This window comes from Marmota flaviventris, chromosome 8 (genome assembly GCF_047511675.1).
Source record: "Marmota flaviventris isolate mMarFla1 chromosome 8, mMarFla1.hap1, whole genome shotgun sequence".
NCBI classification, from domain to species: domain Eukaryota; kingdom Metazoa; phylum Chordata; class Mammalia; order Rodentia; family Sciuridae; genus Marmota; species Marmota flaviventris.
In genome coordinates, this window is record NC_092505.1 from 95,351,208 (window position 1) to 95,374,471 (window position 23,264).

The following is a 23,264-nucleotide window of genomic DNA, read 5'->3' on the forward strand; positions in this document are numbered from 1 at the left end:
TCGGACACTTCACCTGGAATTTATCTCACTATCAACTAATCAGACAACTTTGTATTTACTCTTGCTCCTTTGGAGGAGGCGGTATGTACTCAGGCTACCTGGAAAGACCTTTTTTGGAAATTTGCCTCAGCAAGATGTTTTAAAATCTGTTGACAAGCAGGTGATGTCTAGGTAGTGAGTAGAAAAATAGCTAAAGCTTGTATCCAGTGTTTGCAAAACAGGGCACTTTGGAAGTGATTTGTAGTTTGATTTTGAAATGTCTTAGCTCTGGCTAAGCCATGGAGCATTGCTTCTGACCAGATACCATTTGTCACCCTGACAGCTTTAGAAATATCTACTGTTTCTTCATGGGGAATAGAGGAGTCTTCTTGGCTTCTTTGAACCTGAAATTTTCGCATAATCCAAAGTGAAGATTAATATTTTCTCTGGCCATATGAGGTTTCATTGGCCAGACTTTTTTTTTTTTTCCTGAGAACATTACACCTTTATTTTCCAAATTGAATCAGCATCAAATAAAACACGTTGCAACCTCAAAATCAGTTGCACTCCAGCTGAATAAGATTGGTTATAAACCAAAATTAGGGGATAAAGCTAGGGTGGGGTGGCCTTGTAAATTCTGAGTGATTTCTAGATACATTAGAAATGGCTTTCTCATTTTGAATCTTTGGGAAAGCCATGTAATTAATCTACATACTAAATTCCTTTTTATTTTGCTTCTCAGAACAATTCCCAAAACCATTACCATACTCCAAATGAGAACATATTTGTCTTACTTATTCGAACGCAGTGAAAAATCAGATCCTATTTTCTGCAAATAGCTTTTTTGCATTTATATTTTCCATATCACTTCTTTATTATGATATAGCATTAAAAGAAAGAGGTGTCTGTTTTTGTGTTACCTGCTCACATACTTTATCACAAAATGAGGGACCCGTGCTGTGAAATCAGAATTTCCATTTAGCCCTTAAATGTTGGTACAATAATGGAAATTTGGTCAGTAATAATATTATTATTTTCTACCAACAAAGAAACAAACCAGGCTTATGAGATGGTTAACATCAACACACTGCAAAACTTCTGAGTGATACCTGTATCTAACTTAATTTATTTTGGTGATATATTTACCTACAAATGGCAAATCTTGAGTTTATAGTGAGACTTTGGTCGACAGGAGTTGGGGGACAAGCAAATATTAAAACACTAAGAATTGACTTCTCTACTAGTGTGGTCAATTTGAAATTCTGAAAATTATTTCATCCTCTTGTGGCAGTCTGATAGCAAAGGGCCTGGTTATGGTCTTTGGGGTCAGAAGAACTGAAGAATGAACATAAAAACGTTAATTCATCTTTTCAAGATATTTCAAGGTTTTATTTTGTAAAATGCCTCTAGCAATAGACAACCTACATTAAGAAGGTCAACAGAAATAAGCAATAGAAGATCTTTGTTGTGTTCTACAAATGCTAGGAGTTAATAGTATTTTCTTACTAAAATGAATATAGCCCCAAAGAAAGCGGAAATGATATAGTTATTGGTCATTTGCATCCTGATATGAATTAAAGACTTAAGAGCAGATTTTTTAAAATATGAAATGTAACAAAGGATAAAAATGGCTGGTTTTCTTAGCCATGTTCAGAAAGCAGATCCTGAAAGAAAATTTTACAATTTTGCCAGTTGTGTTTTTGTTTAAACCATGTAAGGCTGCATAATTAGTCTTTAATCTGTGGACTTCTGCAAAAGTGTAAATGTTTAAAGACATTTCCTTCTATTTTCCCATCTCTGAGACCTGATTTTTAACCTAATTTGTTTCTTTCTCTCTTTAAGGAAGAATGTGGCTGGGTCTGGTTCATCAAGGTTCCCTTTGGGGAGCATGGTGGAAAAGTTGCAAGACTTGTTATTCAGGTTTACTCTAGAGTCTTGATGGTCCAGCCAGGTGAATCTCTGGAATTTTAGAAAAACATCTTGTCATTTCACATATTCTCCACATCATATCCATGGGAAAAGAGGTCAACCCAGTTCTTGAGCCAAGTGCAAAGTAAGGGTTGATGTGACTGAGGAGAAAGCTGGCATCTCATTGCAGATTTTGCTTTTAGCTGGATTTATCAGACAAGCCAAAGCTGAGGATGGAAGGATGGAGCCGGAAGAAGGTGCCTGCAATTGAGACTTTCCCAGACCCACTGAGGCTGCCTCCTGGGGGTGGGGGCAGGGGGCTGCTGCTTGGAAGTCATGGTTTAATATTTCCATTATTTCACAAAGTTGAGTGAGAGTATTTTCCATATCCCCATTCTATACTATATTAAATATTCTCTATACCCCACCTCATTTAAGTTTTCTGAAATGGCTATTTTTCCTGTCTTACATGGCAAAATCCTAGCTATTGATTCTCCTATTCTTTAGGATTTAGATTGTATCACAAAGACCTAATGCTGCCCCCATTCCTGTTTTGCTTTTTGACAGAATCTGGGTTAGATTTTTCCTTCATAAAGAGATGGAACTCACCAAGCTTCTTTCTTATATCCAAGTTACGTTGTGAATATCAAAGAACTAATTCTATGCAGTGATGTAAAATATGGTTCTAATTTACTTCACGCTGTCAGGCTGATGTTTTACCTTCTCTCCAGGTGGGGAGAGCGATGGGGAATTAGCACGGTTATATGTTGATATGCAAACTACCTATTTTGAATTATCAAGAGACAGTTTCTTAATGGTATAAAATGAAAATTTATGACACTGTCAGTGTTGTGCACAAGAAGTGTTTTTTTTTAATGATTTTGTTCATGTTCTCTCCTTCCCTCTGTCCTCTCCCATTTTAAATCACACCTGCCTTTATAAGTGAACATGTTAATTTTCCACCAGCTGCCCAGATCCCTATGGTTTCCTAGTTCCTTTGCTCAGAACATTTAGGCAGAGATAAGTTTTGAGTTGTAATCAGTCATTTATTCAGTACCAACTCTTGTCCAACACTAAGCTCTCATCAGCTGGTAAACATTCCCTATGAACTGGTTAAGGGGACAATCACTGGAGGGAACCAAGAGGGTTGGTTTTATGTTTTTTGTTTGTTTGGGGGCTTTGGGGGTAGAGCTATTAAGTAATAAGATTCCCCCCCTTGCACACATACGCATACACACACACACACACACAAACACACACACACCAGCATTTAACTGTGTAACTGAGTGTCCTTTTCTTCAAAATGGAAGATTGCACCTATTTCTTTGAAAGTGTTGCAATGGCCCTGAATATTTGAGACCAACCTTCTTTTGGTGATGAAATGCACAAACCACAAAAGTTCTTTTTTACCCCCCTCTTATCATTTAACTTTCCAACAGTTTTATTCAACTTGATTCCCTCTTACCAGTTTAGAATGATCTTAAATGCAAAAAAAATCAAACATACTCTTAACAGATGGGCCATAATTCTTTTTCAATATTCAGAGGGATGTGATGATGGCAATTTCAAAAATGATTTAAGCATCAGTATTATTAGAGCCTAGAGACAAAAATCCACTCTAAGTGCAAGTCCTTATAGTTTTGTTAAATAAAATTGGATGCATTACTTATGATAATGTGTGTGAAATTCAAATTCTGGATAAATTAGACCTTGGCTAAGTACGCATACTATGGTCTGACTTAGATGAAAAATATGCTAATAAGGAGCATCTTGCAACAGCCCTGAACCATGTTCCCACCTCAGCTAACCTGCCCAGGCCAGAGAAAATTATCCCAGGACCATCGCAGCAAGGTTGATAACCATTATGACCTGACATATTTCTCATTGCTGGACCTATCCAAGTTGTCATCCCAAGTCATTACCCAAATCTGTTCAGACATTTTAGGCCTCCAAAATTGCAAGTAACCAACCTCTTTCTGGAACAGATTGAAGGAATCCTGACACTCTTGAAATTGTCATTTTTTAAAATTTGTTTTAATTAGTTGTACATGACAGTAGAATGCACTTATATACTTTGATGTATCATACATAGATGGGATATAATTTCTCATTTTTATGAGTGTACATATTGTAGAATCACATTGATCATACAGTCACATACATACATACAATAATATGTCTGTTTCATTCTACTATCTTTCTTATCCCCACATCCCCTGCCTTCCCCTCCTTTCACTCCTCTCTACCTATAATCTAAGGTAACACTATTTCTTTTTTTTTTTGCATTACAATTATTAATACGCATATATACCATGTATGTGTATATTGTATTTTGGACTCATCACTTCTTCCTCATTTAGCAAGGCCTCACATCCATGCCCTGGTCTTTGATATTCGTCAACCTTCTTCCTGACCCTGCACTGGTTCCAATGTGTGCTTTGGCTTAGTCTCCTCTCCATTTGGCACACATGGATGATACCTTTAGGCTTTCCTTCTGCTGTTTAGATAAGCTCCAGCCATTCTATGATGATACACACACTTTCAGAGACACCGTAACATATCAAATTTGTAACCATTTGTATTTGGAGCTTTTCAACAGCATACATTGAATTTGACAATGGTCTTAGACAACTGATGATGGTTGAAACAGAGGACTATAAGAAAAAAATGCTGTCACCAAAGTTAGAAACTTCAAATGTAGAACAATAATATAAATTTGTAGCACTTTAGAGCATTATGTTTTTTTACAAAACTTTCATGTTAGCTAATTTTGTTCTTACAGTGGGCTTAGGTATCAAACTCTGGTTTTACTGAGGCTGAGATATGAGTGATTTGCTCCTGGTCACACAGCTAATGGGTGACAGTGCCCGTTGCAGATCTGAGGGTCTGCATTGTTCCTACCACTGAAGGTGTCCTTGCTTTCCTCTGAGTCAGCTGCATGGCCTTGGAGGAGAAGGGTGGAAGGGGTTAATAATACCATCGGTCACAGATTTTCCTAGAGCTCTAATATTTGCTTTTTTCCTAGACTTTCAATTCTGCTGGGTTTGGGCCCAAGAGATTTTTAAAAGGCATAATTCAGATTTCCAAGAACCCCTATGCCTGACCAAACAATTTAGGGAAGCAGGGCTTGAGTTGCATCTTAGAATTTTTAAGTTGCTGAATGAAGCTCTTTAACCCAAGCCCCGACTTTGGTGGAGAAGCTGCCCTATCCATCAGCTCCAGTTTCTTGGGCAAACAGAGCCAATGGGTCTCTCCCCGGCTTGCCCCCCAAAAATCAGAGGGTGCAGATGCTCCTAGAAAGCAGAGCTTCCAACTGGACAGGGATGAGTTCCCTCTGAGAAGGGAAAGATCAGCGTAGACTGAAGTAGATAGGGCGTCTTCTTGAACACGTGGCATCTGAGCTGTGGAGGAGAAGTTGGGGGAAATTTGAATGGGATTCTACAAAGCAGAGGCATATGGGCATGGCTAAGAGCCTGGCCCACTGTGTCTCGCTCTCCTCTTTGGAAGATTGAGGACGGCAGTAGTTCCTCCTTCACGTGAGGGCTGTGGGGATTAAATAGTAACTAGTTTAAACTCAGCCTGGCAAGCATATACCCAATAAAAGCAAGTTATATTGCCAAGTCAGTAGAAACCAGGATAACCAGGAAAGGTTGGAGGGGATTGGTCGGTTGAGTTGGATGGGTTGATGGGCCCCACCTGCCTCAAGAATGAATGAAATAAATGGTTATAGAGGAACTGTATGTGAGAATGCTTTCCTGCAGACTCCTCACTTACGCCATAATCAAGGGCAGTAATAGCTAATATGATAGGTAGCGAACTTGACATTTTTTTCATTCGTCTTTTTCATAATGAATTATTCAAGGTAGAATTATGCTAATGTTTACCACCATTATTCCATTTGAATATGTCTTTAAACCTAAAGTGTCCTAAGGGCTGCCCAGGACTGACTTAACTAACTGCAAATGAGGCCCCTAATTTGCCATTTCTGCCCTAGCACCCCATCCCCTCGCCCGGCTTAGGTTGGCAGCAGGCACTCTGTCTTGTCTGGTGATGATAATAGAGGGCTTGAGTGATTCTCAATCAAAGAAAATGACAGTTCAATTTACATCTGAACGAATCTGATATTCATATTTGCATGCCTAAATGTACCTGTGTTGAAAATATGTGGTCCAACATTGTTTCAGTTTCCTAAATCATCGTGACATAACCTTGTACTTGATAGGCAGTGGGATCCAGTACAGAGAAATAATGATGGCCGTGCCACCTCGGGCTGGATTTATGTTGCATGAGATAAAATCGTTCGTAACTATTTTTGTTGCCATGTCAGCTAGCTAGTTACTGTTAATGCTTCTATAATAAGAAAACACTATGCAAAGGAACATTTTTAACAGAATTTCATAAGCTTCTACATGCCAGGTAATAACCAGAACACTGAAAATAAAACTGTCACTTTCACTTGCATTTTAAGTCAGATTTATAGCTTGCTTTCATCATAACTTGGTCCTAGACTGAAAGCAAGATCACTATTTATTATTTCCTATGTAAAGGTGGAAATCAAAAGATACTAAATGAAACAATTTTACATAAACTGTTCATAGGATTTGGTGACAGAGGCTTGCTTTGGAAGCTGGGCTTTGCCATTAGCTAGCTGGGACTCTGAATAAGTCTCCTATTGTCTGACTTATTTGTAAAATGGTAAGCATTAATACTATAGTTATATTACTATTACCTGGATGACACCCCACTCTGAAGACTCATACCCTGGACTTATGACCCAGGTCTGTTCTACTTTCAAAATCATGAATTCGCAGCATCCCAGTCTCAGACTACAGCCTCTGATTTGTCTGGTTTATTCTCCTCATACCCTACACAGCTGCCCTTTGATGTTGAATGAGCCCTCTGGTCTCTTTTATCAGTTTCTCAGTCCCCATGAGACTTTAATAACTTGTCTCTCCGGCCTTGGGCCTCATGATTCCCCAATTTCATCATTTTAAACCAGCCTGTACTACCTCCTTTGCCCTTTACTCTTCCAGAATATTCACTTTGCAGACCCCTTACCAAGAGCCTTTGGACCATTTGATTGCTTTTTCTGCATTTCGGCTGCACAACTCAACTCCGCACTGCTTAATAATCTGCCATAAGGACCTGCTCAGCTCCTCCTCCTGTTCCCTGAAAGTCACTCTGCAAGTTCACCTCTTTGCACTCTTCCCTTTTACTGCCCCTACCTTCATAACAATATGCAGGTGACCTTCTCCAGCACCTCTTACAAAAAGTGGAGCCATTGGACAGAGATATCCCGTTTCCACAAGCTCATCAGTGCCCACCCACATTCTCATCTTCTGTCCTGTCTTGGTGCAAGGTTTGTCCCTCCAGGGTGAGAACTCCTCCTCTCCTGATCCTGGAGTTTCCCACCTTTCTCCTCGTATTGCCTCTTTCACATCCCGACTGGTTTAATAAAAGACTCGAAATCTTGATGGATGGTGGAAAAAGTGCTGTCAGGAGCTTGGTGTGGCTGGGGATCTGGGGAAAGGACAGGGAAGATGATGACTAGGTGACCTCTCTGCCCAGTCTGATCCTGACTTCCATCTTAAGTTCTTTAATGCCATATTCCTTAGCAAGGGATGAGAAGCACTTCTTGGTTGGGACACAATCTGCTATTCCAACCTTATTTCCTTATTATTATTATTTTTTTAGACACATGTGATGTCACAGCCGAATACAGATTCAGGTCCTTCCGGATGTGCTGGCCAGGCCCTTACTCAGGCATTCAGTGCCCTTCCCTCTCTTTCCCTGATGTAATCCTTTGGGGGATCCTTTGAGACTGAATTGAAGTCTTCCCTTTGTACCTACCGCTCCTGTCCTGCCCCGTCTGAGTTGCCTGCTGTAGCGCTGTTGCTGTGGCGTGGTGGGTTACAACATCACTTTCTCAAGCTGGGGATTTGTTTCTGAAACCTCCATTGTGAGACATCATAGATGAAAACCCAAGGTTTGAAAGAAGAAGTTAGTGCTAGAGAGATTGAGGTTGTTAAGTGGAATCCTGAAAGATATTTTCAACTAAATGAGGCGACAAAGAAACTGCAGAAATCCAAGATGAGCCTCAGTGAGATGCTACCTGTGCTAAATAACAGGTATTTTAGAAAGTCAGGTAACTTGTTTGTGCCTCAGTCTCCTCATATGTAAAATGAAGATTACAACAATACCTACTCTCTAGTTTGCTATGGTGAATTATGTACATATATGCCTGTGTCTCGGCACATAATGTATATGTTGGAAATGCTTAGAATGGACATAGTAGGTATTAATATTCATTTATCATCTATGATTGCCATATCCTATTTTTTACTTCCACTCCCTTATATTATGAAGTGATCAGAATTTGTTCTGTTTTGAAGTGTGAATATCAAGGCATATATTTAGGGATGGGGTTCTGTACCCAAGTGTTCGTTGGGTCTAATTCATTACTTGTCATTGTTAAGCCATCTCAGTTTCCACTGTGGTCTCAAAGATGCACCTTTTCATTTGACTTGGGAAGCTCTGAGGTGCCGCAGTCCGGCTGCAGCAAAATAACTGGGGGGTGACGAGCAACTTGTGTACCTTGATACAGCAGGAGTGGGAGCCGTTTATTGTAGGACAGGAGGGGTATATATACATTCCACACAGCTTATCTTAATTAACATAAACTAGGTACAGCAGTCAACCAATAAGGAATCTCCACACTTAATGGCTCGCTGGTTACTTCACAAACCACTGCCTCTGGCAAAATGCCAGGCGCCATCCTGACTTGTTTACAGACCCTAACATTGAGGTTTATCTCAGCAAGTTCAGCTCAGGGCATGTGGAGGACAGTCTCACCTGGCTTTGTCAACCTCTCCTGCAACAATCTTGCTCTTAGGGTCCCCCCCCACCCCCCAGCTCTTTTCCCTTTACCTCAAGTTGCAGGATTCAACTTTACCTTGTCTCTGCTATTTCCAGTGCTGTTCTACACAAACATCTACTTCTGTTCCTCACTCCCAGGTCCCTTTTTGCTTACTGTTTCCAACAGGACATGTTATTCATTTACTTATATTAAAATATTCACAATATTAAAAAAATCTATAACAAAAAAGCCATGACTGTGAGTTCCATGAGACAAGAAACCGTGTTTTATTCATATTTGTGTTAAGAGTGGGCATTCAACAATTAGGGAACAAATCCTCATACAGAGGAAAATTATTGGAAGCAAATGAGATGATTCACAGGAAAAAATGTATAAACTGTAAGGATCATGACATGGATTTTACAAATCTGTTCTTTCCTGTTTCTACTATGGATCACTACAGCACCATTGTAGGAAAATATTGAGGATCAAGTTGTATTTTTGCCAAAGTAGCTTAAAAACGTGTCCCAGCCTTCCTAAGTAACTCTGACCCTTTAATCACTGTCACAAATCTACTTTATCAGAAAATTTAAAATTTTAAATTATGGTTTTAATCTATTGTTTCTCTTATTTTGATATAAAAATGTGATTGGTCATTGTAGTGACATTCATACATTTAATATCTATTGCTTTAGCTTTTCCTTAGCTTGCTTCTGAGGCTCTGATATCATCAATAATTTTTTTTGGGGGGGTACCAGAGATTGAACTTAGGGGCACTCAACCACTGAGCCACATCCCAGCCCTATTTTGTATTTTATTTAGAGGTAGGGTCTCACTGAGTTGCTTAGTGCCTCGATTTTTGCTGAGGCTGGCTCTGAATTCACGTTCCTCCTGCCTTAGCCTCCCTACCTGCTGGATTTACAGGCATGTGCCACCAAGCCTGGCAAGAGTTCTTATTTATCCAATCATTTCAGATCATTTTCCCAAGATTCTTCAAATTCTCTAACTTTGATTTAGGTTGTGCTAATCACATCCTTAACTAAGTGCAGTGTTGAAAGTCCCAAGTCCTTATTTCAAAGGGGCTCAAACCTCTAAGAGCTAGCACTATTGGGCAGAGCCCCTTTATTCCAACTTCCTAGTCATTGGTTTCAAAACTGCATTTCCTAAGAGTATCTTTCTGGCAATCCAGAAAGAAATTGTTCATAAATACTTACTGGTCTTGTTAGATGCAAAATAAATTTAATGGTTGAAAAGTTCAAGCAAATTTAAGTAGCTTCCTTTCTCGTTTTGAATAATCCCATAGTAATTTCAGGACTATGTTGAAATCAAGGCAAGATCCTGTGTGATAGATACAGAACCAGTAAGTTGTCAAACTCTCACAAACTGACTTTACTGAAAAGTGAAGCACATTGGGCTAACCCCCAATATGCTGGGGTTGTAGCTCAGTGACAGAGCGCTTGCCTAGCATGTGTGAGGCACTGGTTCGATCCTCAGCACCACATACAAATAAATGAACAAAATAAAGGTATTGTGACCATCTACAACTAACAAAAGTATTTAAAAAGTGAAGCATATCAGATATGAGTGTGTCAGTGAATAAAATACAATAATAAAATTCATTTCCATATGACCTTTATAATGCCTCTGCATTAATGCCAATGAATGAAATTCTAAGTTGAAAATATAATGATTTTCTTAATAATATCTTCACCTACAGCTGTGGAAGAAATAATATGTTTTAAAGAGTGATTTTTATGCTAATAAAAATTGAAATGCAGGAAATCCTTTTTTTAAAAATTATTTATTAAGCTATTTGAGAAAGGCCCCCCTACCCTGCAAAGTGAGTACATTTGAGAAGTATTAGAATGTTGATTATTTGAGTAGATGAGTATCTCTGCTGAGAGTAGTCTAGCACAAATTAAAAATCTTATCAGAACCTAAGAAAACAGCCTTCTTGGACTCCATCCTCCTCAATAGCTTTCTGCACCTGGGTTATTCTTGGAGGACCTTGCAGCTTAAATTAAGGAGGAACATTCAGTTCTTTCTCAAGGAGATAATCTAGGTGGATTTCTTTCTTTGTGTTTTTTTTTCTTTGTGGTCAATCATGTTTCCCAAAAGAACTCATAAATTAGAGTTTTCAATGCTGTCTTCTCCAAAATCAGATGTTATGATATGATCTTGGTCATGATTGACTCTGAGGAGGCCTCTGAAAATGGAACAGGGAAGAATAAAAACACTTATATTTTTGTTAACCTTTTACTTCCTTTAGAAGTAAAATCCATTAAGATGAAATTAAATTAGTTGTGCAAGAAATTAAAATAATTTAAATATTATTATTACATTAATAATATTACATTTTAAAATAATTTTGGACTTTGGGGAAAAAGGCCTCAAGTTGTGTAAAATGTGACTCGTGACTAGGGTAAGAAGGTGTATTTAAAAATACTTATTATAAATATTATGTTCATTTCATGTGAAATTAGTAGATTTTCTTCATAAGGCCTTCCTTTGTATAATCTTGGCCATGTTCCAGTGTGTATTGAAATCCACTTCAGTATAGAAATGACACCCTTTTGGAACTGTTTTATCGTCTGCTGTTTTCCTTAATAGAGGAGTAGTACTGATTGTATTTATGATATGCTGTGAACTCCTGGACAGGAATTGTCAAGGTTAGGCAACTGCATTGGAATTTATCTTGAACAACAAAAATGAAATGTTAACTCAATAAGGTGGGCCATAAGAACTCATTCTGCCTATTCATTGCTGTTTGCATCTTAGTCTTGTAAGAGAAAAAGGCACAGCAAGTATTTCCATTTGTCTTCTTTATGAAATCCATGAAAAGTTAAGGAGTTTTGCCTAGAGCTTTATTGAAAAATTGAAAACTGATCAAATTCTAAATAGAATGTGTATTTTTACTCTTTTAGCTCCTCTGCATTTATCTTTCACAGATTTTTCTTGCCTTCCAAATTTGTTTTCTGAAATATTTTTTCTCAGAAAGATTTTCAAAAATATAAGTCAGAAATATAATGTTTAAAAAGTATAATACAGTCCTTAAAAAGCATCATATGTGCACAATAGGCATGTTTTTAAACAATCAAATCTATAAACTGTTGAATGTCCATCAATACTTAATATATTAGTATATTTTATTATTGGTATCAAATTACTCTCACTTATTTGTTATTATGTCAAGATTTTCTGGTTAGGAGTTTTTGGGATAGCATAAGGTACCTTTTAATAATTGAAGACCCACAGTTTGGTTATTTTGCTTAAATGAGCACCATTTTTATCTTCTTAGTGTCTTTTCTATTTGAAGATAGAAACCACCAAAAAAAAAAAAAAACCATTAATGTTGCAAATATAAAAATGTCTAAGTTAAATGCTAGAGAAATTCAGGTTTGCTCTACTGAATGGTAGGCAAGTACCTGATGCCCAAGGTGACTGAAATCAGGTGCTGAAGACTAGGTTGAAATTAGGTTTGGTATTTTCAGAGAGGAGATTCTGTTTTCTAGTCTTTAACCACAGGCTTGCCCCTGTGCCACAGCCGGAAATGAGGAAGGTGAGGATGGAGGAAGGCAAGCCAGTGCTTCCTGCTTCCATGCAGGTGACCTTAGCTGGGTGAGGTCTGCGAGGTTTAAGAAAGTTTTTTAACTCTTCTTTCCATTTGGGTCAAGAAAGGGTTATCAACTTTTTTTTTTTTTTTTTTTGGTTCTGAAAGCAAAGCGACATGCTTCTTTGTTACCAGTAAGCTTGATCTGTTGGCTGTTGCTGGCAGAAATTTAATTCAGAGATGGAATCACCACTACTTCCTACTGTGTCTGTATTACTTTTCAGTACTCTTCAGTATCTGTGTTTTTAACATTTAAATAACAATCACATTTTTTCAAAAATAAATCTTCCTGGTTAGAAAATATATTGTGATTATCAAGTATTTTAATTTATCCTTTGAGCTTTAGAGAGAACTTAAATAGAACAAAAAGAGGAAAACAATATCTTCTTACTCCATTTACTTTGATACAGGGCCATTATGAAAAGAAAATATGACCTATGAAAAACTTATTTCTTGAGCTTCAGATTTCTTCTCTGATGACAGGACTTGTTCCATCAGAGTTGTTATTTTTTCAAGGAGGTGCTTTTTTTTTTTTTTTTCCCCAAAAGAGAACAGAGGGCCTTAGAAAAGCGGGTCTGCAAAGAGGTCGGGAGTTCATCACACAGCACATGCATGGGCACCGAGCTGCTCCTGAAAATGGAATAGTGAACAAGACAACAAGAAGCCCCTGACCTCAAGATACTCTTTCCTACAGCAGGGAATACCTGATGCACAGGATAAATAAATAAATAAGATGTAGAGTTTGTTAGATGATCCTAATGCAGGGAAAGGGAGTAGTCAAAATTAAGATGGAGTTGAAAATTTATATATGGTGTCTAAGGAAGGATTCTTGGAGAAGGTGACATTTGGGGTCAAGATCTAAGAAGTGAGCAAGCAGGTACAACAGAAGGAAGAGGAGTAAAGTCCCCATGGCACCTTGGAGGAGAAGGAGGAAGGCAACAGGGTTCAGGGTCTTCAGTGTGGTGAATAAGAAGGGATGGGAACAGCAGAAGAGATCAGAAATAGACCTCACAATATACTAAACACTGCAGCATCTCCATCTTTTACCCAGGCATTCTACCAAGTGTTTCTAGAGATACTGATTTAATCCTTACTACACACTAGAGAGCTAATAATTTTATGTGTATTTTACAGATAAACTGTAGACCCCAAGTAACTCTAGACCCACTAAAGCATCCAGATATATCTCATAGCTCCCCAAAATTCTTTCCTCTTAACCTCCAGTCCTCTTTAATGGGTCTACAAAACACTATCTACAGATCCATGATTGTCTCTACGCCTGTGTGAAATAAACTGCTTGAGAAGATTGTCCAAAGAACCAGGAAGATGCTCTCCCCACTCTTCTTAATAATCTCTGAGCAGGAAACCTAGGCTGGAGGCGTGAAGGCATGGTGTAGAGAATTGCACTGGAGTCAGGGAAACCTCACCCTCCTGGAGGGGAAGCTACCTGCCACAGCACTGGTAGATTGCAGCTAAATTTAGCTGCAAATCAATATGTTTTCTAACTCACCAGCTACCTCCCGTTCAGGCCTGCCCAGAGCTGGGGGGCATGTCTTATTTATTTAAAAGAGTCCTCATTCTTTCTCAGGGTATCATCACATTTCATCCACTTTTAAGATTTCAGACAAAAGTGTTTTTAGAATTATTGTCCTGGAGGGGAAGATAGAGGTGTCCCATGAAGCACTTGTATCCTTGCTCTCAGAGACTAGCTTCCCCCGGGGTGGGTGTGTTTGCTGACCAATCACTGTCATCTATGATGGCCATCCACTTTGAAAGAATATGAATATATAAGTGCCACCTGCCTTTAAAAACAACTTTCTGTTTTCTGATGTCCTTTATGTCCTCTTGCATTCCTACCCAAACAACAACATTCAGGTCTTTGCTCAGAAAGCACAATTGCTGGTGCAGCCTGTGAGGACAGGAAGACATCCATCAGGGGGAGAGATTTTCAGCAGAGATTTCTATTGCAGCTGAAGTGATCCTCCCAAACACAGCGAGGGATCCATATTTGTATATTCTTTGCCTGTGTCCAGGAAGCTTGGGTTCTTTAATCCTTAAGTACCTCAAAGGTGGTGATGGTTGTCAGTGATATAGAATAATGTTGCTCATCATATTCTTTCTATAAAGCTATGATTCTACTTCCCTTATTTATTGGAAACAGATCTTGTACAGCAATTGCAAGATTCCCATATCCTTGCGCATGAAGACCTTCCATTGAATAAAGGCAAATACTGCTATCTTCTTATAATTGATCATCTATTTTAAGTTCATCATGATTTATATTTTAAACAAAATTATTTTATTCCTGCCTCAAGCTGCCAATAGTTAAAAACCATAAGTGTTTGAGAGGATGGAATGCATACACACATGCGCACTTTTATTACAAAGATCTAAATATTGTTGAAAAGCAATAATAGGACAACTTTTTAAAAGGACAGACTTTCAAAAATTAATATAATTAGCAGAAATGGTACCTCTGTGTCCAAATATCATAAACCAAATTCCGTTTAGTCCTAATGCTACTTTACTGCATTTTTAAAAAAACTAGAATATGCTACTTAATGATAGTGAAGATCTTAGAATTGCCCTATTACATGAAAAAAGCCAGAAGGAAAGTGGTCTCAGGTGCCGATACATTAGTGTTAATATTACCTGCGTTCTAAAAACTCTACGTAGATATTTGGGATTTCAGAAGTATTCCCTTCCACAATATATATATATTTAATTCTACTAAGCAAAGAAAGAACAATGCTGTTCCCATCCACCCTGTCTCTCCTCCTACCTGTGAGAAATCCCTGAGGGCAAGGCCTTACCTTTTCATCTTTGTAATATTAGAGACACTAGCATAGCATTCTGCATCCACAGGGCACCCATTAAACGTCAAATTCTCTTAAAAACTTGATCCCATTGACATTTTGTGTACAATAATTCTTTGTTGGAGGAAGGGGGTACTCTGAGCATTACGGAAGTTTTCCTAGCATCCCTGGCCTCTACGCACTAGATGCCAGTAGCACTAGATGCCAGTAGTACCAGTCATAGCAGTCAGATGTCTCTAGACATTGTCAGATGTCCCCTGGAGGGTACAATTACCCTGTTGAAAACCATGTTTTATAGGGTGTCATGTCAAGTTTATATATTTTTTTAAAGAATAAAACATAGATGAGTCTTAACCCCTCTCCCATATATATAATATAGATTCTATAATGCGCACATACAGTTTCTTATTGAGGAGACATTTGGTTAGGAGTGCTCATCATAGTCTTTTTTTTTTCTTCCATTGGGAATCATTATGACTCCAGTAAATTGCTCACTAAATTTCATCTGTCGCTCGTGTTCCTGCTCAGATACAACTAAAGCCTACCGAAATTGATTTTTGTGTCAGCAACAGAGCAGGGATTCAGTAAGAACATGAAAGCTTTCCTTTCATTACTTGTCTCCCCCCACCACCCCCGTATTACTTGAGGTGTGGTGGGCCCTAATTATATTCCAGTGCTTTCCTGTTTGACATTTCTTTTGTTTTAATTAAAACTTCTGGAGGTTTGAGGACACTGTGGGAGAGGGTTTATGCACCAGCAGCCCCGATAAAGAGTCAAATGGATCCCCATTTGTGTTCCTACGGCTCCAAGAATGATAGGTGGGAACACTGTGGTCCTTTTCTTTGCGAACTGCACTGGACTTGAAGCCCTGATCTTACTGCTGCGGCTCCTGTCTGCGGGTGGCTGGCTTCATGTTGAATCCTTACTGTAGGTGCAGTGAAATGTAGCCCTGTCAGTTGGCAGACCTGCGCAGGGCCAAGGGAAAAAGACATAATATATCTTTTTAATCTGCAGCGGGGAGGTGGTATGGAGTAAGCGGAGGGCCTGCCAGAGCTCCTGAGGGGAGCTGCCTTGTGCAGCAGTCCACAGAGGAGCCATTGATTAGACATCTTAAAAAATGAGCAGTGGGTCCTCCGGCCTCCAGTTAGCAATGTCTGAGGAAAAGGGAGCCAGAGGTGGAGGGCTTGGGCAGGCATTGTCTAGTCTTGCTTTTCTCCTGTAGTGACTTTCTCTGCCTGACCCTGTCCTCAGGGAAACCAGTGAGATTATGAAATGCGCAGTGCTAATGGCCACTGAGGTCCCCAGGGCCTACTTGCATTTGTTAGTTAACACTTGGAAAAGAAAACAAAAACAAAACCTTGTGGAGCAAAACAGGTCAGATGCTGCAGGTTTTCCCCTCCAGTTAAGGTATTTGAGCTCTTCTCTGGTCCCCTTTTCTTTAAGGAATAGTCGAAGTAGTCTCCCTGCAAGCTTTATCAGGCTTCTTCCAGCTGGATCTTCTTCTGACGGATCATTGGAGTCTGCACATTGTGATTTGTGGCAACCTAAAGGGCTTACTAGGCCTACAAACTTGCATGTTTCCAAGCATCATTTAACACCTGCAGGTTAAAAAAGCTTCCTCAGGAAGGTCAGAGGATCAAACAGATGTCAGGTAGAGGCCCTGCCTTTGAGAAGCTTCCCCTTCAATTGTGTGCAGGGCAGTGGCCTGAGACACTCACTGCATCTTAAGGCCCAAAGCAGAGAAGTTGGTTTCTGTGCAAGACACACAGGCTAGTGCAAGCTGTTGAGGGCTAAGCCCTTTCACATGTCACTCTTTACAGTTCGCATCAAGAACAGCCCATCTTTGTGTCTGAAGAGAGTCACTGACCCCACTACCATTACTATATCCATGTACTTCTAAAATGCTTCTTTCTGGACTCCAAGATTTCAGAGTATGAAAATCTTATTCAATCACCCACAGTAGAAAACCAAAAACAACCACTGGGAACTGACAGAAGGCTATTAACTATTGTTAAGTTTTAAAAATTAAGAACATTCCATTAATTTTGACACCCAAATTTTTTAAAATAAAAGATTCCTGCTTAATTTGAATGCCTCTTGTTGTCTGGGGGGAGAAAAAACCCAACTCACCACAGGGTTCTTATATTTGTTCCTCTTTTGATTATACACTTCATCTTGGACTGGTGTCCAGGTCCCAAGGCTTTAAAATGCTGTTTCTGTCCCTGGATGCCACCCCTGACTTGGGGGACAGAGAAGACTATTGTGCCCGTGGGAAGGAACAGACTATTTGAGGAGACTGAAGAGTTGGCTGCTTGAGCATGTTCTGTCCCCATCCTTTGAACCCCATGTCCAGAGGGTTGGGTTCTCCCAGAATGAGAGGCCACATGATGTGGTGATTCTGTGACCTAAATTAGACAAGAGCTGGTACATCTCTGATTTGTGCTTATTTTTTTGGGTGCGAGGAGGTCACTGGGAATGTGTTCTTGGCTTGAGGCCATGGCCCAGAGACTGGTTCTCCTTGCTTTCCCAGCTCCGGCCACCCCTTAGCTCATCTGCCTCACCACGGCTGTCACTTCAGCTGTGCGTGCCTTTCTTGGGTGCAGGCACTAGGCTCCCTGCCATGGAATCTGCATACATTAACCGTTGTCTGCTAAAAATTGTGACTATATGATTTGCATCCATTTTGATTTATAAACTGAGCCCGGCTGGCAGCCACCAAGACTGCCACAAAGGGAAATGAAGCAGCCTCTTGTTCCCACCTTGCGTCTGTGAGGAAGCCTGAGCTCTCAGCTGGCCCACCGCTGAACAGTCTTGAAAACTATCCATTCTCTGCCACTCAGAGGTGCCAGGCGGAGGAATTCACAGCGAGGGTGCCAGGGTAGGAGCGGTTGCGTGGGAACGGCCCCATGTCAGTACCTCGCTTCCCCGTGCCACCGTCTGGGAGCCGAAGCAGCTGGATCGCAGTTCTGCAGACATGCCCAGCAGACTGTTTTAAGCTACCAGTAGAAGGCACGGGCTGGCCAAGGAAGCACAGAGGCTTCCTCTGACCTGGGGAAACCCTGGGAGTAGACCCTGTGCCAAGTGTGTTCGGTGAACATTCATGTTCTTAATCGTAAGGATTTTTGGAATCTTTCCATAAAGTTATCTTGTCTACCTCTCTCTGCCTCCAGACATATTTTCTCAAAGCAAAGTTGCATTCCTGAAAGCATCCAGATAGGTGCCTTTAAGCTTTCATCTTGACGGGTAGTGAAAAGCCAGAATTCACCTTTGCTCTCGTCTGTACAGCTCAGAGGTGCAGCTGAGCTAAAACTAATTTCTAGTTTCCCTGTGATCTATGGAGAAAAAAAAAGGAAATTGGTTTCTCTGTAGAGTTTAAAAGATCTTCATCCACTGAAATTCATCTTTCACTTTCTTATTTATGGACAAAATGATTGTAAACCCTGCTTATAATCTCACCCTGTCTGGTCCCAGGCACTGTGTCGGGGGCTGGATAGAAATGTAAGGGGTGAGGGAAACCAAAGTGGACATGTGGACAATACCAGGAACCCAAACGCAATCAGTCTGCTATTTAGCAGATATTTCCCTGAGTCCCTTCTGTGCCATGCAGTATGAGAGGCATGGGGGAAATATGTACCCAATCTCAAGTCCTGCTGCTTTGGCCTTCTGAATATCTCCTGGCTCTGTCTGCCTCTGACATTCTCAGTCTCATTCTTCATTTCTGTTCTTATCCAAGTTGTCATTCTTTCTCAGCTGTCTCCAGGAGGGAGCATGCCCTCGGGAGTATGTCCCAGAGAGAGAGACCTGATTGAGGTGCTTCAGTCTGTAATGGAGAATCTGGATGGTGCGTCCCAGCCTCAATGATTGGTAGACAGATAGACACTGATATAGATGGATGTAGCCAGAACAATTGATTAATGAAGCAACAGCTGCCATTACTACATGTTTTACACTATTTTGTTTTGTTTTGTTTTATGGTGCTGGGGATCAAACCCAGGGCCTCATGCATGCTAGGCAAGCACTAGCATGAATTACTCCCCCAGGTCCTCAATTTGGTTTGATGTATTTTCATAGTTCTGGTCATGCACATTTTGAAAAATATCACGGGCACTCAGATCAATGGGGTTAGCATAAGATGCTGCGAAGCTCAAAGGTAGTGCACTTTTTTGCAAGTAGGAAATTGCAGACTGCCTCAGTAAAGGTGAGATTAACTCTAAGCCAAATTTGAAGAATGAGCCACTCTGCCTGCATGCCAGTCCTTGGACAGGGGTGTGGAGATGGTGGGGGGACTGTCTGCATTTTCAATGACCTCACTTTGGCTTGTGTACTCTGCTAGAAACAAATATATTTCGGTGACCTAGAAATGAAAGCGTGCTCCCTTCCAGCCTGGCCTCAGGCTAGCAGCTCGAGAGCTGTCTTGCTGTTTCTTAGAAAATAACAGCAATAACACAGGTGAGGGTTATGTGCCTATTTCAGACAAAACTGCTGTTTTTCTCTTGCATTCATTTTCGGAGGAGATAAAGGAAGGGCTAACGTACTGTACTACTTGAGTGAGTTGGATTTTTACCTTGATGTTGAATTATTTTATATGGAACTGAAATAGGTGTAGTTCTTAACCTCAAAGTGAGGTGGAAGAAAAGAGAAGGAGAGACAAGTGTGTTTGCGAGCATGTCTGAGAATCAGACTGGCCCGGGCTCCCAGCACCCATGACCCCACCTGATCTGCTTTTTCCCATGGGGTACCATTCTTCCTTCTTTCTTGTGGACAGACTTTTTATGCTTTAGGATATTATCTGACACTAGATTTTGGGTCAGTTTTTTTTTTTTTATAGATTTAGTTGGTTTATTAACTTTTGTTAATATTGATTATTTCAGGAGGAAAATAAATCTTAGTTTATGCTTTTATTCAGAAATGACTCAGGAGTGGCACAGGCCTGTTATCCCAGTGACTCAGGAGGCGGAGGCAAAAGGACTGCAAGTCTGAGGCCAGCCTCCGCATTTTAGTAAGACCCTGTCTCAAAATGAAAAATAAAAAAACTGCTGGTGATGTGGCTCAGTGGTTAAGCACCCCTGGGTTTAATCCCTGGTACCAAGAAAAAAGAAAAGAAATGACTTGGAGCTGGGAGTGATGGCACACACCTGTAATATCCCAGTGACTTGAGAGGCTGAGGCAGGAAAATTACAAGTTCGAGGCCAGCTTCAGTAACTTGGCAAGACCCTGTCTCAAAATAAAAAGTAAAAAGGGCTGGGATGTGGCTCAGTGGTAGAATTTCCCTGGGTTTTATCCTTGGTACAAAAAGGAAAAGAAAAAAAAGAAAGAAAGAATGAACTCAGCAACTGCACTCTGACAAAACATGTCCTCCTATTTTTGTGGAGATATTTTTTTTAAACTCTTGTCTAGTGATTTTTTTTTATTTCTATAATTTATTTTTTAGTCCTTAGTTGAACAGGTATTTTAGATTCAAATTTAGATACTATCTATGTTTGTATTTTTAATTTCTCTTTGTAAGTGGAAATAAATTAAAATTGAGAGCAACATGTACTTTATATTCGCTCGTGATATAACATCCTCCCTCAGTACCTTGCCCCCAAATAGAACAAGAAGTTTAAAAAACTCTGATGTGAAGCAAAAGATGAACAGTTCAGTGTGTAATTCAAGTAAAATATGAAAAATTTGTTTAAAATAATCATTTTAAAATTTCACCAGTGAGGGTTTGTCAGGAGCCAGATGGCAGAAGTGGATAGAGGTGAAGGCGTCCTGGGAGACAGGCCTCGTTAGCTGTGAGATTTTGGCGTCACCTGTAAAAAGCCAGGATCGTTAGGCACCTTAGGGGCTGTTCTCCTCAATTTATTTGTGTTTTTGTCAGGTTGCCTCCTTAAAAATTCCTAATTGCAGCTGTGCTTCAGGTTTCTGATGACCTAAAGGTCAGTTTACTCCTAGCCATTCCCTTCAGATCCGCCTCAATCTGGATCCTCATTTGGTCTGATGTCCTCCAGTGATGTAGGGCTGCTTATGCTGGGCGGGTTCTTGGGCACTCCATAAGTATCAGGCTCTGATAACTCCGAAGCCTTCCCAATCCAGCACATGGGGATACCTGGATCTGGTACTGTGTTGAGGCTGCTGTTGTCCCCACCTGCAGGATCTCGCTGACTTCTCTCTGCTGTTAGATCCACGGAGAACTATTATTTCAGTTTGGAGGTGAAATTTAAAATGGAGGAAAAAAAATACATGCTTTTCTTTTTCACAATCATAGTGGTTACTAAAAAAGAAACAACAAAAAAATACCCTAAGTTCAAAAAATAGCAGATATTTTATTGATTTCAAGCCCCAGACGACCCCGGACCTTGCATTTGAAGTGTATTGTGGATTACTTTTCTGTCTCCTTGCTTCTTGGACCAGTACTGCCGTAAGCTAGTTCTGCTCAGTCTCAGGGTGCTGTTAGAAAGAGCAAGGTGGTTGTTCTACCCTTGTAACCAATTATTCACTCAGAGAAGACTCCCTGCATCTTAAAGAGTTAAAAATCTGAGTGCTGAGTTTCTCAAACTATATGTTGGCAAAAGTGCATCCAGCACTCCCACAGGAAAGAGTTTGAGAGGCAGGGCTGACGAGACTTGGGTATCAGGCCCCAGCTTGGACCAGGGAAATTCCAATTAAGGTTTTATTTCGATGAGAAAACTGAGATTTAAAAGGTGAAGGGACTTGTAGATCATGCAGCTGGGATTTGAACCTAGCTGATCTTAGAAACTATAATATACTACCTGATAGCACTGTAGATTGAGATCCCTACTCCAAAAATCTCAAGTTTTCCAAAATCTGGAACTTTTAGCACCAACATGATGCCACAAATGGAAAATTTCACACCTGACCTCATGGGATTGTCACCATCAAGACACAGGCACACTAAAAATACATAAAATTACCTTCAACCTGGGTGGAAGCTATACAGGAAACAAAGGGATTTCCTGTATAGAATGGAATCCCATCTCATTTATATATATGCATATATTCTGAAATATGGGAAAAATATCTGAAACAAGCATTTCTGATGAAGGATACTCAATTTGTAGTACACAAAATGTATTTGGGGAACCATATATAAAATGTGTTTACAAGTAATGGATCTGATCATCTTTGCTGTTATCAGAGTTGGATGTACACGTCAAGTTTCCTTAAGGAGTGAGCAAAGAGAAACTGTGGGATTGCCCTGCTCTTCACTGCTGTGCTATTTTCTTCTGATTCCTCAGTGTGGCTGCTGCGTTTGTTTTTGTTACAAAGTCCAAAGATGCCCAGTTGCGGGGAGCTGTTGCTAAAGCTCAGCACTGTCTTGGCCACTACTATGATTAATTGCTATTTCATTTTAGATCCCCTTCTAAGATAAAGATAAATGAACAATCTCAAGTGAATTATAGTAAAATTGAATACAGCTGATTTTGTTATAGTATCTAATATTAAGAATCAGGGCAACTAAAGTTTCTCCACTTGTTTCTTCTGATGGACATTCATGTGACCTCCATCCAAGCTGGGCTCCCCTTCCACATAAATCCACCTCTCACCCAAGCTCTTACTTACATTTTTGAGAGGAGCAGAACCAAATCGTTCAGCATTGCACTTTTTATTTAATTTGATACCCACTGCGAAAGTAACCCCAAAAGACAAAATGATGAGGAATGTTTTACAAAATAAATACTAACCAGAAATGAATCTTCACAACATTTGAAGTGTGTATGTGAGCGAATTTGTGTCCCCATTGACATACAGTAACATTGACCTTGGCAATTTTTTATGGTTGGAACAGAATGCTGATATTACTCATGAGAACTAAATCTTTTTTTTTTTTTTTTTTCTTTACAGGGTCGTCATGTCAAAACGGGCCAGCTGGCAGCCATTAAGGTCATGGATGTCACAGGGGTAATGTATCCTTATTGTCTCAATAGCTATATATTTCTAACAAAGTAGCTAGTGATAGAAAAAAATGTTTTATTAAAGATTATTTAAAATAATCTTTCTAAATATTTAAGATCCTTACCCACTTGTGCTTCTCATATAGAGTATGCAACAAGAGACTAAGGAGACCATGGATAAATCACTCTAATTAAAT

The 23,264-nt window shown here is 39.8% G+C and overlaps 1 protein-coding gene across 2 annotated transcripts in view; it reads left to right on the plus strand.

Moving 5' to 3' along the window:
- The window catches only part of Tnik (TRAF2 and NCK interacting kinase), a 382,522-nt gene that overhangs the window by 202,306 nt on the left and 156,952 nt on the right, over positions 1–23,264 (plus strand). For both annotated transcript variants that reach the window (XM_027942207.2, XM_027942206.2), the window contains exon 3: positions 23,018–23,074. In XM_027942207.2, coding sequence (XP_027798008.1) covers positions 23,018–23,074 — 57 coding nt within the window. The remainder of the gene's footprint in view (positions 1–23,017; positions 23,075–23,264) is intronic.